We start from the raw sequence: 18,641 nt of genomic DNA, 5'->3' as shown, positions 1-18,641 counted from the left end.
ACAAAGCCAAGTCATTATGCTATGCCCACATAGCAACGTTTTCACCTATGGTCTCAGTTATCATAATATATCTCAAAGGCTCATATCATTTATGCATGATTAACTGACATTTAATGAAAAGAGTGACATATTTGTGATAAATCTCTCAATAGATGAGTGCAGATGCTAGGAGGGGTAGGAAGGGGCACAGGAAGAAAAGGCAAGGACTGACTTCCAGAGCCCACTGCTGGAGATACATAAGGTCGGCCAGAAAAATTTGGTGTAGCTGACCAGTTTCCAGCTGTAAGACACAGCAAGAACTATAGAGAGAACAAGATCATTTTATTCGTCATGACCTACCGAGTTTTTGTCTGTAAAGAAGCTGGCAATATACATGGAGCAAATCAATTAACAGAGACACAGGATTTCAGATCAGCAAACTATGGGAATCAGTGTTAGTAGCACTGAGTCACTGTCAGTCTCAGAGAAAAAAATCCAATGAGACAACACCAAAGGGGTCTCAAAGTCAAGGGAGCTAGGCCAAGCATACAGAACCTGTGTGCATGCACAATCTGGCATCTGTGCCTTGAAGCCAAGCTTCTCACACCACACTCTGCTTCACTCTTTCTCCTCGCAGTAGAACTTCTCTAGTGACGTAGCATATAAACTGGCTCCCAATAGGCACATCTGCTGAACATAAAAGGCATCTGCCTTATTGAAATATTGTGCAGTTTTCATGACTGCATCCCACATTACAATATAGCTAATTCACAGGGTAAAATTAAAATGATATAGTCAGTTGTGAAGAAAGTGTCTGGTCAGCAGCACAAGGTCGATGATATAAAGTCAGTTCGTAGTAAAAATATTTCTGTTATTGATAAATCAGATATATGTGCAGTATTTAACAATCATTTTATGAGCATTGCTGGAGAATTAAATAAAAATTTAGTTTCTAAAGGGAATCATATAACTCCCTTGGAAAATGCCTTTCTGAGACTGATGTCTGAAATACTCCTCTGTGATACTGACAAGGGGGAGATTGAGTCAGTAATTAAATCACTGAAGATTAAGGACTCTCATGGATATAATGGAGTGCCTAGCAGAATATTAAAGTACCGTGCTGCACATGTTAACCCTGTACTTAGCCATATTTGTAATTTTTCCTTTACAAATGTTCAGTTTCCTGAACGATTAAAGTACTCAGTAGTAAAGCTGCTTTATAAAAAGGGAGAAAGGGGTAATGTAGACAATTTTAGACCTATTTCTATGCTATAAGTGTTTGCTAAAGCTAATGAAAAGGCTGTGTATGTAAGGATAATTGATCATTTTATATCACATCATTTGCTATCAAATGTACAGTTTGGCTTTAGAAGTCATTTAAAAACTGAAAATGCTATATTCTCTTTTCTCTGTGAGATACTGCATGGGTTAAACAAAAAGTTTCAAATGCTAGGCATATTTTTTTGATTTAACTAAGCCGTTTGATTGTGTTGATCACAATATATTGCTCCAGAAGTTGGACCATTATGGAATATGGGGAGTAGCTCAGAATTGGTTCACCTCTTACTTACTTCACAGTGTTGAGAATGGCTGTGATGTGGGGTCTGAGTAGTGTATCATCAAATGGTGTGTGTGTGTGGGGGGGGGGGGGGCAGGGATCAGCATTGTGGCCACTCCTGTTCCTTATTTATATAAATGATATGCTCTCTAGTATTACAGGTAAATCTAACACGTTTCCGTTTGCTGATAACACTAGCTTGGTAGTAAAGGATGTTGTGTGCAACAATGGCTTGGTTTCGGACAGTGTAGTACATGGTTTGTAGAAAATAAACTAATGCTAAATCACAATAAGACTCAGTTTTTACAGTTTCTAGCACATAATTCAACAAAACCCGACATCTTAATTTCACAAAATGGGGATATGATTAGTGAAACTGAACAGTCCAGAATTCTAGGCATTCATATAGATAGCCAACTGTTGTGGAAAGCCCATGCTCAGGATCTTGTTCAAAGACTGCCATTTTTACTATTCAAACGGTATCTGAAGTAAGTGATTGTTCAACAGGAAAATTAGTCTACTTTGCTTATTTTCATTTGCTTATGTTGCATGCTATTATATTTTGGGGTAACTCTTTCCATACTAAAGGGATATTATTGGTTCAGAAACAGGTGGTTCAGGCAATAAGTGGTGTAATATCACAAAGCTCTCGTTGACCCCTGTTCACTAGTCTGGGTATTTTGACATTGACCTCTCAGTATATATATTCTTTACTGTCATCTTGTTAACAATATCAGCTTATTCCCAAGAATTAGCAGCTTTCACTCAGTTAATACTTGGCAGAAATCCAACCTGTGTTTGGATCAGGCTTCCTTAACTCCTGTGCAGAAAAGTGTGCAGTATACTGCTGCATCCATTTTCAATAAGCTACCTCAAGAATTCAAAGATCTTAGCAGTAATCCATGTGATTTCAAATCAAAACTGAAGATGGCTCACTCCTTCTATTCTGTTGAGGAGTTACTTGAAAAATTAAGCTGATTGTTGTGTTATATTGTTGACTGCATTTACTGAAACTTATGGCTTGACTTTTTTTGGGTTCATAAACATTTTATTTTTATCTGTTATTAATTTTATGTTGTAATTTCATGTACTGACATGTTCCATGACCTTGTTCCTCAATTTGGTCTTACAGACCTTAACATGTAAATAAATAAAATAAATGCAAGGACTTTTCCAGCTATTAAGCTTTAATTTGGGCCTGTCTACTAGCGTCTTTGTATGTCTTCCACTATGTATACTTGTCTGGGATAATATGACAGGAAAATGATGGTAAAGCTGATGTTCACAAACAGCCTAGGAATAAGTTCCAGTTTATTTGTTGTCAACATTACAAACAATGATATAGTCTATCATCAACAAAGGAGTTGCTGATGTGGGACTTTGTTAGGGTAATACAGTTTGTAAGCAAAGCACACTTTATCAAGACCACTAAATGCATATGTTCATATTCAGGAAGGGCACTGTTAACCAAGGTGTTGAGTGTTCTAAAGCCAACTTCTTTCATTATTATCGTGTTTACAAAATAACTGCAAGGAAAAAAAGAGTTGAATATGAAGTTTATTGTTTGTTTAGCTATTGAAAAACTGTGCAAGAGACACATTCTTACAAATCCCTTGCTGATAAATATTATGAATAGGATAATGGTCTATGATTGTACTGACAGAATCACTATATGGATTGCGATTGGTATCCACAAGATGTAGAAAACATATTTTAATAAATGCTTTAATGGTCCTTGATATGTCTCACAACAACAGGGGAAACAAACAGGATGCAGGAATAATAAAAAAAAATAATAGAATTTAAACTGTATTTATATAATTACATATCACGTGTCTTACAGACAAATATTAAATAATTTTGTCTTTGTTAGTATAAATGATATTGCACTTTCAGATATTCAGGTGTATAGTAAAAAATGCCAACCTGAGATGTCCATATTCCACATCTAAACAAAGTCCTGTATCAATATTTCATGTCTTCATTATAAAAGGTTATCATACTATTTTGTGCACATATGTTCATAGGATACTAGTCGCATTAAGCAATTTTCATTCCTGCACATTGTGTATCAGATATTAAAGTTCACGATGAGCAACTGACCAGATACTTTTGTGGTTTGTTAGGACAGTTCTGAATTCTTCACATTACCAAAGTTTTAAACACAATACAGAATACTGACAAATATAATAGGTACAAAGAAATCTTAAAAAAAGTAACACTAAATATGATATTAATTTTGATGAACATCATGATGTAATCTCAATTGCAGTGTTATTGAAAATTGATTTACACAAGGTGTATAAAAGAAACTCAGATTCCATATAAGTTACTGTCCATCTGTCCATGGTAATTACAGGATGATAGCAAGTATTCTTCATCAGCCAACCACACACACACACACACACACACACACACACACACACACACACACACTTTTCTTATTTCTCTTTATGATTATGAAAATGTACATACTCTTAATACAACTGTACCTCCATGATATTTTTTTTCAATTTACAAAAAAAGATTTATTATGTTATATTACACATCAAGATGAAATGCAAATCAAGGGTGTCTACAGACAATAAAATAATATACAAATGATGTCAACCTTACATACACACAACATATATTTATGCAGAAGTGGTTTACAAAATCTATGTTGTAATTCATTCACACTTTGGTTCATCATTATTCAAAAGTATGTTTTATGAGAATACCCAATACATCAGATAAAAATTATGATTTGCTTCCTTGTGAAATATGTACAAAACAAGCCTGAGTAGTATGAAGCAATGTTCCACATTCTTCCCTCATTTCACATTCACATACATGAAATAAATGCCATTACACTATCTAACAGTACTGGCTGTAATAAATTGCACTGATTTGTTAAGTTGACTTTAAAGCAGCAATGTGCCACTTTTCCAACAAGCGACATGTTTTTAAAAACTTCTCTGATGTAGTGTAGGCAGAAAGGGAATGAAAGAAAGATGTTTAAACATAACATAAACAAAAAAATCTGCTTCTTTTTCTAATTTATGATGATGCTGGAGAGGAAAATGTGGACTACACCATAGGATCTCATGCCTGTAATGAATCTGCTGCTGCCGTCAGATAATAAATCAATTTCTGTACCTCATTTGTTGTATTTTAATGTGTGAAATATGTTCTGAAATATCAAGATTTGTTTTCTGGTTGCTGGCTTATTTATTTTTCTGAGAGGGGTCAGGTATTTAAATGTAGACTTTCTTAGGTTATACTGCTGAACAGCTCTCAAGTTTCCATCTAAGTGGCAAAACTGAAACTCTCTAACAATTCTGGCTAAAATATCAACTTCTAATTGAAAAGGTCTCTAGTTGCTGGCAGTATGGTGGGGTTGAAAGTCTGCAACATGTTTATTTAGCTATAACCTAGTGATTTCACCACAAGGTCATGAGCATAACACTTATTGAAACATTACACAATTTCATCACTGCCACCTGGCTGGACACCAGAGAGATTTACAATTAGAAATCAGTATTTTTGGCCAAAATTCTTATTATTTTTATTCCTGCAGCAGCAGGTCATCTAGATCAGTAACAAGCCATAGTTTACATTCAATTCTTTAACATCTTTTACTATCAATATTGAAGTAATTCTCTTAGACACTAGATGTTCCAATACACAAAAATAGTTGTAACACATTTATGTTTGTGTGAGACAAGTATATTGGTAGTAATCTCTTATCCTGTTTTTCTTTCTGCAAGAAGTGCTAGGTGCAGTGGCTTAGACAACAGAGTATTTCTGGAGACACAAGTGTTTCTGAAGACACGAAAAGAAAAATAATGTAGAAAACATAACGCACCATAACATTTCTTATAACCATGAAGTGTTTTGTTGAACAGTGTGTGTAGGGTGGTGGTGATGGGGGTTGAAGGATTAAAGTGTTACACTATTACTAAATGTATTAGTGGTACTTGACTATAAAAGTGACTAACCAACAGAGAGGAATGAGAAGAGTGAGAATTCAGTATCAGTTTCTTGCATTCTTTTTATCATTATTTTTATTATTATTGTAGTAGCAGAGTGATCTACATTGTTACTAAGAAAGATGTACTACACACTGTAAAAGAAAAACTGAATGATAAAACATATTAAATTTTTTTGAGCCACAGAAAATGCCAAGTCATCGAGAGGCAATGAGCTTTGACAGACAGTTAGAAATTTTGTGCAAAATGACTTGTGCAGATCTTTCAGGTGTGTGTGTGTGTGTGTGTGTGTGTGTGTGTGTGTGTGTGTTTTCTGATGTCAGTGCTGTTGCAAACACAAAAATGAATAGGTAGTGAATTTATAATTGGTGTTTGTTAACTAGTCTTTCATAGTTTCATGGTAAATAAAAAGAAATTTCATTCACCAACACTTGACATGCACATCATGTGCAAAAAATAATTCATAAGATGTCAATATTACCAGTGTTTGGTGTAATAATAAAACAGAGGTTTACTGATGAAACACATTCATGATATATTACCAGAAAACTCCTTCTACTGATACTAAGCGCGTGTTATAGGTTCTATGTAATAAACAGAAATGGTTTAAATGGCTCCTGCCATAGGGGATGTGCACCCAACCTGAATTGGGGCAAGGATAAAAGTTGCACTAAAACTATGTTTCCAGACAATTTTCATCTTAGAAAAGAAAAATGAAACAAAAACCAAATGCAATTCATACCAAATCATATTATCAAGTCAGATCACAGAAACTAATAATATGTTGCACCAATAGGATATAAAGGGAAATAAAAAACTGATCTCTTGCCTAAAATGAAATGGTATATCTATTTATTCAGGAAAAAAATTGTATGTCAAAGTAATGTATAATGAGTTAGGTTCTTTTCTCTGCATTCATCTGCTGACACAAAAATCAAAGTAGTTCCTCATAATTACTCATGTTTCCTAAAGTATTAGTGATTTGCTCTGTGTCAATATTGTTACAATTCTGAGAGAGTATTCAAAAATACAAATTATGTTACTTTGTACTGGGTAATAATTCTAAGATAACTATTTTTTATTGTTTCTCTCTCTCTCTCTCTCTCTCTCTCTCTCTCTCTATCTATCTATCTCTCTCTCTCTCTCTCTCTCTCTCTCTCTCACACACACACACACACACACACACACGAGGAATAGTAACTGAGAAAATATTACAAAATAAATGGTGTACAGAGTAGAAGGGCAGAGACTAGGTCAAAATAATATAAATACCCGAATTTATTAATCCATGTTGTTACAATAACAGTAATAATAATGTGCTGAAATGTTCTGATAATGAAGGAAAAAAGACTATTAAAACAAATTCTGCTATCTATGGGGATCTTTTTGATTTAGTACTAAAAAGAATAACTACCCTAGTAAAATGTACACAGAATGTATTGCTTTTAATAATGTGACTCTTGCCATGTACATATACCAGACCAATTCATTGTAGGAATTTATTAACATCAACAACATGCTTTGTGTTCATGGGTTATGCCTTTTGAAAACTAAAGGGGTGTAGATTCCTTTAATTTAATTAATTATTGATAAAATTGTTAACTCTGACTCCATCTTATTTGCATCTTTGTATTACAATGCATAATGTAGTAGAAATCTAACACTGCATTATGTGTTGACTGCATTGGTGTGTGGCAAACAACTGATGCAAAACTGCTTACATTATGGCCCGTTGTATGAAAGGATATAGGGCCAAGGCACTGACTAGTCTGAAGTAGACATTTCCCCATTTATTGAAATATGCAAACATGAGAGTGATTCCTTAACAAATAAATCAAGCTCCATCTCAAACGCTCACTGCATATACTGAACAAACCTTCCTGCAATGTGTTTTCAGTGCATTATGTCCATGATTTAGATTTTATAAACCAAAAAGGGGCTCATATGACAGCTTGAACAGTTGATTGGGCTTAATATTTTGGACTCTCAGGGAACATATTTCAGTGGAGTTTAAACTCACTGGGTATTGACATCATCTGTGATCATATTTCATGTAGTCAGATATTAAGAATTTAGCAAACACTAGACTCTTATGATATGCAGTAAAAGTGTTTCTTAGATAGATTCAGACAATTCAATAACCACGGAATTAAAAATATGTTAATAGTAACTTTCTCACCAACAAATCTGCTAATTACACTTGCAACAAAAATTAAGTTGATAGAAATCACAATAATGTTTAAAATTGAAAAATTAGACACACTCCACAAATTAATGCTCCATTATGGGTAGTTCAACACAAAAGTGAATAAATCTTTAAGAAATTTATGTAACACACATTTCTGTTATGGAATGCTCCTTGTATTATACAAAACTTTTGAAAAATCTCTCTGTTTCTGCATTGTACTTAGAGACACACTGATGCTTAACTTCCTTAGACATAACCACTGATGGTCAATTCAGTCAAATGTATAAGTACATTAATTTCTCCATGCAGATTATTATATCTTAAGAAAATAGACTTTACAGTAGTTATTCACAGTCAGTGTGGAGTGTCCATTGATTGTATATGAACCGCATCTTCTGGATACAGCAATCTAATGAAACCTTCTTGAACCGCTTTGCTTGAAAAGCAGGTACTAGGTGAATATCTTGTGTTCACACACTGTAACAGTCATAATGAATCTTCCATTCTTCTAAAGACTATTTCACAGCTGCAACAGGCACATAACAAAGTTTTGTCTTAATCGTTTAATTTATTTAAATCCCAGAGACGACATTATAAATTTGAACAAATTGATAAAGTCACTGTATTTATACATATACATATATTGTCTCAGGGATTAATCACTTGTCATTGTAAGGATAGGCGGACTTGTAAACATAGCAAGAGTAATTTTCTTTTGACCTTTTCTCTGCTTAAATGCACACAAATGGTGCCAGATGCTGCTGGAATACACATGCACAAACTGTTCTAAAAACAGTAGGTGCGAGTTCCAGGACAAATCCTTCCTTGTGCTTGAGCATCCGGACCATCAGGGGCCCGGACACCCAGCCCACGTCAGCCATAGTAATACTGGCTGTTTGTGGCACGGTTCAGGCTCCGTGGAATTCCACTGCTGCCTCCGAACCGCACAACTTCTGATACACTTGTAGGTGGTGTTCGACCTGGCACATTTGGAGCTTTGGTAGGAACAAGTCCGAGGACTGTGTCTGATCCAGAAACTGCTGTCTCCATTTCTGCTTCACTCAGGTCATCTGTAAAACCATTTGGTAATGTCTGTTCTGTTGGAGGTGCGGAAGGCTTTGGATTGCGCTGGCTTCTACGGCGTTGTAGCAGAAGCCGTCCTATTACCAGTCCCAGGAAGAGGACGAGCCCCGCCGTTACACTTAGGATAAGATACAGGTAGAACTTCTCCTGGTTTCCTGTAAAACAATGCATTTTTTTAACTAACTGTAATGCAATATATGAATAACAATTATTACTGCAGTAGAATATTTCACTTTTTTTACTGTATGCTGCTCAGTTTAAACAAAACTAAAACATGGAGAATATCTGTGAATATTACTTTATCTATTACAATATATGATTAAGTGATATATTTTAAAGGCTTGGTTTTATTTTGTAAGTAAAATCAAACACCACTACTAAGTAAACATTATTTAACACATATGAAATATCATAAATGGATACATTGTCTACTTACTTTTATTTCTAAGAAAGCTATATTGAAGAGAAGTATGAATGACTTAGTAAAACATTTGCATCTACCAACAATATACAAACACTTAAAACAAGTTACAAGTGATTATTTTATCAATTACAGTACCCAAGAGACTTGCACCTCTCATCTTTTCTAATTCTTTTATTTTACTCACGTGAGATGAAATTGTATGCGTTAATCCATTCAGAAATGAAGCCAATCACATTCGTTTTGTCCTCAAGATTTACTGTGATGTTGCAGTTGGTATTTTCAAGGACTTTCTCATCCGAGACATCATCACCTTGCATATCTTTGGTGGTGATAGGGTCCACAGGGGCAGAGGGAGAATGGGAGAACTTTTTGCTTGTAATGTGGGGTTTTACATATGGACCATACTTTTGTATGTCTGTAATGAAAACAAATAATGCTGCCTTTATAAAACTGGCTTGTTCTTCCTCATCTAATCCCAGCTATATATGCAGTTAAATCATGTAAACTATTTTAACATTATTTATGAGTTACAGTTTAATAAATATTTTTTTTATTTTGTTAAATACTTTTCATAGTAACAGGTAAATGATACTACAAAAAGTTGCTTTGTTATTTACAACTCTTAGGGAAAGTGCAATATATGCATAGATGATACCATCCATATTGTGTTTGACGGAAGCGTTTGTGAAGTGCAGTAGTTCTGGTCAAAATTTGCTTTCACCAGATGGCCATCAAGCAATGACAGAAAGAAGAAACAAAGCCTTATTTACAGCAAACAGAACACAGGTGCAAATTTGTATTGAATGCTGTTTGTGGCATTCATGGTGCTGGATACATTTCAGTGAATACCACACCAATACACTACCTTATCTACACAGTAATTAACAGTGCTCCCAACTGTTGATATCTTTCCTAATCTAACTACAGTTGTTACACAACAGAGAACACAAAATTTCATGCTATTAGCGAAGAAAGGTTAGTGAATCCTTGTTAGTATTTAATAAATGTTGCAGTTTATACAGTTGACAATTACTGAACTCTTTATTTTGAAATAAATCAACTGAGTAATTCCTTCATAAAAGAGAAACTTTCCCCTAATTTTTCAGCATAGTTATTCTGCACTGTATGACTAACTAGCAAATGAATGACTGTACACAGAATATGTCATTATTGTAGCTCAGCTACTGACTTGCATTCTGCATCACATGTTCTCAGGTAATTCTATTTCAAATGGTGCAGTGTGCAATGACAGAAAAAGGTGGTGTTGCTGCTGGTGGTGGTGCTGGTTGGAGTGAGGGGGTTGGGGGGGGGGGGGGGTGGAAAACTTTTGATGAAGCATAACAGTTTGTTTTCTGACTGTTAACATTGTAATTAATCTGTTTTTTGTGCTTCTAACCATCCTTCAAGAATCTGTTATTTAACTAATATGATACTGATTACATGTTTGAAGCCAGCAGTATTGCTGTAGTGGTAACACCGGTTCCCATCAGTTTATCGAATTTATGGACTGTTGAGCTTGGATAGCACTTGGATGGATCAGTGTCTGGGTCTGCTGAGCGCTGTTGGCAAGTGGGCTGTACTCGACCTTTGTGAGACCAACTGAGGAGCTACTTGACTCAGAAGTAGCAGTACCAGTCACGAAAACTGGCAACGGCGAGGAGAGCAGCGTGCTGACCAGATGCCCCTCTGTATCCGCATCCAGTGACAGCTAAGGTCTGAGACTGACACAGTGGCTGGTTGGTACTGTTGGGCTCTCAAGGCCTGTCTGGACAATGTTTGTTTGTTTTAATTACATTTTTAGTAATTTTTCCACAGCCTACAAAATCTTCTCTCTAGTTCATAGATGAGGATCTACGGTAGTTTTCTTTGTCTCTTTTCTTTTAACAAGTTCTTGGGAAAAGCAGAAGAAACTAGCAATAGAGTATGCAACATTTTCTTTCTAACTACAGTGCACAGTTTTCAAATTAAGTCTACTAACTTTTGAGTTCTAATAATTATTTCTAACTAAAATTGCCACTTTTTTTCCAATTTTCCACTTTAAAGTGAATCCAACTCTCAAAGTGTGTTCACTTCACCCATCTGTCTAACTGAATTTGATATCTCAAAAGATCTGCCACTGATTTGGAAAGAAAACTTATTCAGCTGTTGACTAACTCTTGAACTGCCTGCCAAGGTCCTATAAGGCACACATCACCTCTCTGTTTCCCTTTACTGTGAGACAGTGACTGACCAGAACTTCATATTGATGAACACTGTTTCATCCACATTGCATTCAGTTCAGTAAATGCTGATTCTTCTGTGGTGCAGAGCATATCACTCAAAAACACTGTAATTGATCTTGCAGTAGTGAAAACACAGTGCCTTATAAAAAGAGTGAAGCAATAACAAGATATGGTGTCCATGTAACTTCATAGAAGTACAGATCATCGGCAGGTATGTAAATGCTTAGAGTTGCAGTTCTCAGTGACAGAGGGAATGGATACCAGAGTGCATTGATGTTCATGTTTAGCGTTGTTACGAGGCCTGTTTAGGGTATATATACATTGTAAACAGCATCAGATGTTGAGTGATCACTGTGAAGGACACAGAGGCAGCACATACTCCTGTGAATCAGTGTTATCAGCAGCTAACAGAGCTTGAAAGGGGCCTCACTGTGGGTCTCCATTTGGCTGTATGGTGGAATCATGGAATATTCAGATATGTAGGGCATGTATTGTTCACCAAACACATTCTACCCCTTCACATCAGTGCCTGAGAACAAGTAATGGAGTCCGTGCAACATTCTGTGTCATCCTGCACCACTGGTCAGAGCCTCACAGTAGCTGGACTAGGGAATTACCATTTTGGAGTGGTGCTGTGACTGGGATGTATAGGCTGTTGATGAATGCCATCACATTGTGTTCAGTGATGAACTGTGTTTCTGCTCTACCTCAGATAACCATCAAAAGAGAGTATGTCACTGACCTGGGGAGAAGTTCCAGTCCTCCAGTGTTTTTGAAAGGCACTGTGGTGTTACTCCTTTATGACTTCAGGTCATGACTGGTAGAGTTGAGGGAACTATAATCACTTATCAGTATGTCACAGACAGCCTGCATTGTCAAGTGTTAACCCACATGCAACAGCATCATGATGACATTTTTCAACAGGACAAGGATGGTCCACACATAGCATGTGTTTCTGTGAACTGTCTGCATGGTGTTGAGGTGCTTCCTTAGCCATTACGATGTCCAGTTCTGTACCCAATAAAATGTGTGGAACCATCTCATACTGATAAGGGGGCTCACATTGCCAAGTTCTTTAGAAATATGATTTGAGATTGTAATCACCACAGTGCATTACATGGCTTCTAAACCTGTGAAGTTTCATTTTGTTTTTTCTTCCCTTTGTGGGTGGTCCACATTTATGTCAAGCAGTGTATGTTGTAAGGGAAACTTCAACATCAAGAGTGAGAAACTATTTCATCAGAAGAGAGGTGGTGGTGGTTTGAAGCTTCTGATCACCAATCTATAACCCATTATACGGGATTTAATTCCGAACCTCTCAGCTGTGTCTCATGAAGTGAGGGCATGTTGGTTGGTTGGGTGAACAGACTAAACTACTGAGGTCATCAGTCCCGTGTTTCATAAACATGTCCGTCTCCATTTGCCAGCCACACTACAGTGCACTGAAACCTCCAACCTAAAAGCTTAGGCTGAAGGCCAGACACATCACAAGACAAAGTTGAACAGACAATACAAGAGGAGGAGAAACAGTAAAAAAAAGCAGGTATGGTGAGGGACTGGGAGATAAGGCCAGGCACCCACCCTCAGTTTGAGGGATAAAAAACCCCTCTTGAATAAAACTTAAAACTAGAGTAGCTGTTGAGGCATTGTCACCTAACACAATAGGCAGCCCATCAAGAGACTGGGATAGTCCCACAGATATGGGCTACTGTCAATTGGGAACCACAGTGACACTGGGGTGGTTCTTTGTGATAAGAGGAGATGACAGTGAGTCAGCCAAGTATGACCACTGCAGAGCCAGCAAAGAACACTGGAGTCCTAGCGAGTGGCTCACATGGATGACCTCCACACATTTGTTGTCTTCTTTATAGCACCTAATTTATTTGGTGTAGTTAGAGTGCACCATTTGGCATTCCAGATCCCAAAAACTTTACAGAGTAAGGCCATTCGGAAATCAGTTTCTGGAGTTGGTTTACCAGTAGCCTGTTTGGCCAGCCTGTATCAAGTTAATTTCCCAGGATTTCGACATGTCCTGGGGTCCTGATGAAGGACATCAAACATCCACAGTGTTTGAGGGCATAAACAGATCCCTGGATAGACATTAGTGAATGATGGTGAGGGTAGCATTGGTTGAGAGCTTGTAGGCTGCTTAAGGAGTCACTACAGATGAGGAAGGACTAACTGGTGCAGGAGCAGATATGCTCCGCTCAATAGCACGAGAGATGGGTACCAATTCTGCAGTGAAAACACTGCAGCCATCAGGCAAGGTACTCTGTTCAGTATGTCCAGCATGAGTGTTAGTGAAGCCAATGTGACCATTTACCATTGAGCCATCACTGTACACTATCTGTGAGCCCCATAAATTGCTGAGAGTAAGGAAAAATTGGCGGTGGAGAGCCTCAGGATGAGCTGAGTCTTTTGGGTCTTGTGATAGGTTCAGACAAAGCTGTGGCTGATGTAAGGACCCTGGGGGTGTATGTGAGTGGATCCAGGGGAAAGGTGGTAGAGGGAAAAACTCAAGTTCGCAAAGAACGAACCGAACATGGACTGCTATCATAGTCCATAATCTGGGCCGCCATTGCGAGAGATGGATTACCCTGTTTGGGAAGAGGAGGCAGTAAATTGTTGGATGCTCAGGTGAACTACAGACATGAGTGACATAATTAACAAGCGGTTGTTGGTGCTGGTTCTGCAATGAAGGCACCTCAACCTTCATGAGCAGGCTGTTGTTCACTTAGGGCTAGTTCAGAAAGCTCCTGTCGTAAGTTGAACCCTGCAGTGATGTATTGGGTCCCGTATCCACAATGCTGAGGGCAATGCCAAACCGTTATCCAGGCTTCCATAATCAAGGCAGACTGTGTTACTCCTGCAGCAAAGAGTGTTAAGATGCTGTTAGCACTTTTGCTTAAGCTGATGAAGATGGGGAAGCCAAGTTAGCAAGGCATCGAAGACTAGTTACAAAAAGTGGTAAGTCTTCACTATGTTAAGTAGTAAGCCATCAAGGTAAAGTTCTGGATGTGGGTGGAGAGTACGAGGGGGTCAGAAGGGTATTATGCAAGTCTTTGCAGCTGAAAGTTGAAAGCCATGGGTGAGGGCCCATGAATGCACCTTTTGTATGGCTCCCTGCAGGTGGCATTCAACAACACTGATACTAGAGGAGTAAAACTGAATGCAAACATCATCAGCATATAGGGAAGGTGACAGCTGCTGCTAGACCATTAATGGCCACCAAAAAGAGAGGAACACTCAATACAGAGCCCTGCAGGACCCCATTCTCTTGGATATGGGCTCAACCATGGAAAACACTTAATTAAACTTGGAAAGTACAGAGTGACAAAAAATTCTGTATGGAGATCGGGAGTTGGATCTGGAGACACCACTTATGTAATGTAGTGAGGATGTGATGTCTCCATGTTGTGTCATAGGCCTTTTTTAAGTCAAAAAACATGGAAATAAGGTATTGACATTGGGCAAAGGCTGTACGGATAACTGACTCTAGGCATACCAAATAATCTGTGGTGAAGTGACCAATGCTGAAACCACCAGAGACTCAAGGGGCCAACCAGCTAGTAGCTCACCATGTGTTTGAGCAACTTACACAGAACATTGCTGAGACTAATGGGGCAGTAGCTGTCCATCTCTAAGGGGTTCTTACTAGGTTTCAGCATTGGAACGATAATGCTTTTGCGCCGTTGTGATGGGAACTCACCCTTGCTCTAGATGCAGTTGAAGACTGTAAGGATTGATGCTGGTAATCCACTGAGAGATGTTTAAGCATTTGATAGTGAATATGATCTGGCCCTGATGCTGTATCAGGACAATGGGTAAGGGATTCCCACTCACTGAATGCAGCATTGTATGCTTCCATATGGCATGTAGTAAAAGATAATCACTTTTCTTCCACTCGCTATTTTAGGATACAAAAGGCAGTTTGATAATTCTTGGATGCAGAAGTTCCAGCATAATGTGCAGCCAAATGTTCAGCAATTGTGTCTGGGTTGGTACAGATAGCTCCATTTATGGAAATCCCAGGTACACCTGCAGGGGCGTAGAATCTCTAAAGGCATCTGATCTATGTCCAAACGTGAGAAGGAGAGGTATGTGACCCACTGGTTGAAACAAACTGTTCCAAGCACTCCTGCTCCTGTCTTTTTATTAGTTGGCAGGCCCCGGCACAGAGCTATTTAAAGGCAATGAGGTGCTTCATTGATGGGTGCTGCTTATGATGTTGGAGAGCCTGCCTACAATTTCTAACCGCCTCAGTAATTTCTGGAAACCACCAAGGCACTGTCTTCGACTGGGCGTTACTGAGGAGGAGGGGATTGTCAAGACAGAAGCAGAAACAATGGTCGCAGTCATGTTTGGGACAACCACATCGATATTGCCATATGGTGGAGACCGAATAGTGGTAGCAGATAGGAAAGCATCTCAGTCAGCCGTGTTAAGAGCCCATCTGGGCAGGCGACCAGGAAAGTGACGCTGGGGTTGGTACAGGAAGATTGGGAAATGATCACTACCACACAGGTCATCAAGAACTCTCCAGTGAATAGATGTAGAAAGCCAGGGCTACAGACTGAAAGCTCAATGGCTGAGTAGATGCCATGCGCCACACTGAAATGTGTGGGAGCACCAGTATTTAAAAGACAAAGATCGAGCTGTGTCAGTAGATTTTCGACATCTTTGCCATGGCCAATGCTCATGGTCCAACACCACAGAGGGTTATGGGCACTGAAATGACCCAGAATTAGGAAAGGAGTGGCGGGCGAGTTGAGAAACCAGTGCAACCAATACATGCTGAGGTACTTTGCCATGTGGGGAAGACAGACATTGCAGACGGTAATACCTGCGTTGCCCTTACCCTGACAGCCACAGCCTATAAAGTCGTTTGGAGGTACTTATGAGTTTCCATAGCTCATACAGGTGGTGGAAAAAACTGCTGCAATTCCACTGGAGGATTAAGCTTTCAGTGTACTGGGAGGGCATGAATACATTGAGGAGGTATTTTATGCCCCAAGGTCACCTGCTGCCACCTGTTGAGGGCTTGTGGTCTCTGTGTCCACTGGTTTTGAGGCTCCAGTGAGATCTAGGACCTCCACCTCATCCTCAGAACTGAAGCTTACAGGAAGTGTTTGTGTAGGAGCCACTGGGATCTCTTTTTCTTTATGATTTTCTTTTTCTTGCCCTCTTACTCTATTTTGCTTTCTCTGGCTGGGAAGGCTTCTCTGAGTTTGTCTCAGGAACTGATGATGATTGCAAAGCCTTATGACCAGGAACTTGTGGACCCTTCAGCCCTTCAGCCACTGCACTTCACAGCAGCAGAAACTTAGGAAGGCAGTGTCCCATGGGACCCCTTCCTTGGAAGAGGAGTTGGAGGAGGCAGTTGCTACTCCAGCTGAGGGGTGGAGACCGATGTCCCTGATGGCAGCAGGGGGGCATTGCTCCTGAACTAGATGTTAGGGGAGTAACGGGAAGAGGAGTGCCTCCAATCATTAAGCTGGCTGGCGAAATCAAGCAGCCATGAGGGCCCACTATACAATGCACAGCAGGCAGGCTTGCTGTCACCAGAGAGGGTGACATCATCATAGTTACAGCATAGGATGATATCATGTGCACAGAGTTTCGGCAGTCATATTTCTTTGTTGCCTCTGTGTAGGTCAGTCTGTCCAGTGTCTTATAATCCATGATTTTCCTCTCTTTCTGAAAAAATGGAGCAGTCCATTGAACAGGGGGAATGGTGCTCTCTACAGTTGACACAAATGGGAGGAGCGGCACAAGGAACATTAATGCGTGACAGATGTCCGCATCCCCGACATGTGGGGCTGTCATTACAACAAGAAGACATGTGCTCAAATTTCAAACATTTGAAGCACCACATAGGGGGAGGAACATAGGGCTCAACATCACACTGGTATATCATCACCTTGACATTTTTAGGCAAAGAATCAGCCTCATATGCCAAGAGGAAGGGACCGGTAGCAACCTGTTCTCCTTAGGCCTCCCTATAGACAAGCCTGACAAAGTGTAAACCTCTTTGCTGTAGGTTGGTATGCAAATTGTCATTGGACTGCAAGAGGAGATCTCTATCGAATATAATCCCCTGGACCATGTTTAAGGTCTTATGAGGTATAATGGAAAGCAGGACATTACCCACCTTGTCACAGGTGAGCAATGCCCGTGACTGGGCAGGAAGTGCTGTTTTTATCAGGATTGACCCATTCTGCAATTCTGTATTTAGGGACATTCCCACTACTTCCCTGAACTTGTCCTCTTAGTGCTCTATGAAAAACAGAGGCTTTGTTGTTAAAAAGGATTCACGATCAGACCTTGTGCAAATAAGAATTGGGAAGAGTGTGTCTGTCATTGATCCTAAGCCCTGTTTCTCCCATGGTGTAACCAGGGAAGGAAACAATTTGGGGTCACATCTGTCAGCATTATACTGGCCTTCCCCTTGCTTAGAGACTGCTGGGGCCGTTTGATCACCAGCATGAAACAAATTCATCAGCTTCATTGCAGGCGATCTGCCCTGAAGCCACCAATTCTGATCAGGGGCTCTCCCCATGGGCACCTCCCAGCTGCAGCAGAGGCCACCTGGCAGGACGGCCATTGTTGGGAGTCCCCAGGTAGACAGGCATCTACTGATATGTGGGGAGCTAGTGGCTCAAGCATCAGCTGTGTGATTCCTGTTTTGTCAGGGGGCTACAGCCAAGAGGGTACATGACGAACCCCCCTACCCCCCCCCCCCCCCCCCCCTCCATGATGGAATCACTACTGTGCTGGATATTGGGTGCAAAAAGATCCATTTTTATTGTGGGTACAAGAGATGATGTGCCCAATGGATGTAACTTATGCACCCAGTAAGACGTCCTTGCCCAGAAGCATGGATTATGGGTGCAATTATATTTCTATTACAATAATAGGTGCAGAAGTTCTCAGTGCATGATGAATACATGATGCATGATGCATCCTTCCCCAAATGGCCTGCATTTCTGTAGAATTTGGAAAGATGGGGGTCAGACAATAAAAGGGGATCATAATTTATTAAATCTATTAAATCGAAAAGGAAGAGACTCCTTGTAGTTGCCTCTTACAACAGGCAGGAACACCTCACTTCTATTCTAACTCCCAAACCCGCAGTGGTCGGGGGGGGGGGGGGGGGGGGGGGGGGGGGGGTAAGGGGGCGGCATGCGAAACTACTACAGTATACACACACATCCAT

The 18,641-nt window shown here is 39.4% G+C and overlaps 1 protein-coding gene across 1 annotated transcript in view; it reads right to left on the bottom strand.

The window, feature by feature from the left end:
• Positions 1-2,917: 2,917 nt before the first annotated feature.
• The window catches only part of LOC126184228 (protein eva-1), a 270,719-nt gene continuing 254,995 nt past the window's right edge, over positions 2,918-18,641 (bottom strand). Inside the window, exons 5-6 of the mRNA XM_049926597.1 lie at positions 9,388-9,618; positions 2,918-8,934 (exon numbers count right to left, since the gene is read on the bottom strand). Coding sequence (XP_049782554.1) covers positions 8,570-8,934; positions 9,388-9,618 — 596 coding nt within the window. The 3' untranslated portion in view covers positions 2,918-8,569. The remainder of the gene's footprint in view (positions 8,935-9,387; positions 9,619-18,641) is intronic.

The sequence above is a fragment of the Schistocerca cancellata genome, chromosome 4, assembly GCF_023864275.1.
Source record: "Schistocerca cancellata isolate TAMUIC-IGC-003103 chromosome 4, iqSchCanc2.1, whole genome shotgun sequence".
In the NCBI taxonomy this organism is placed as follows: Eukaryota; Metazoa; Arthropoda; class Insecta; order Orthoptera; family Acrididae; genus Schistocerca; species Schistocerca cancellata.
This window is presented reverse-complemented; position numbering and strand designations above follow the sequence as displayed.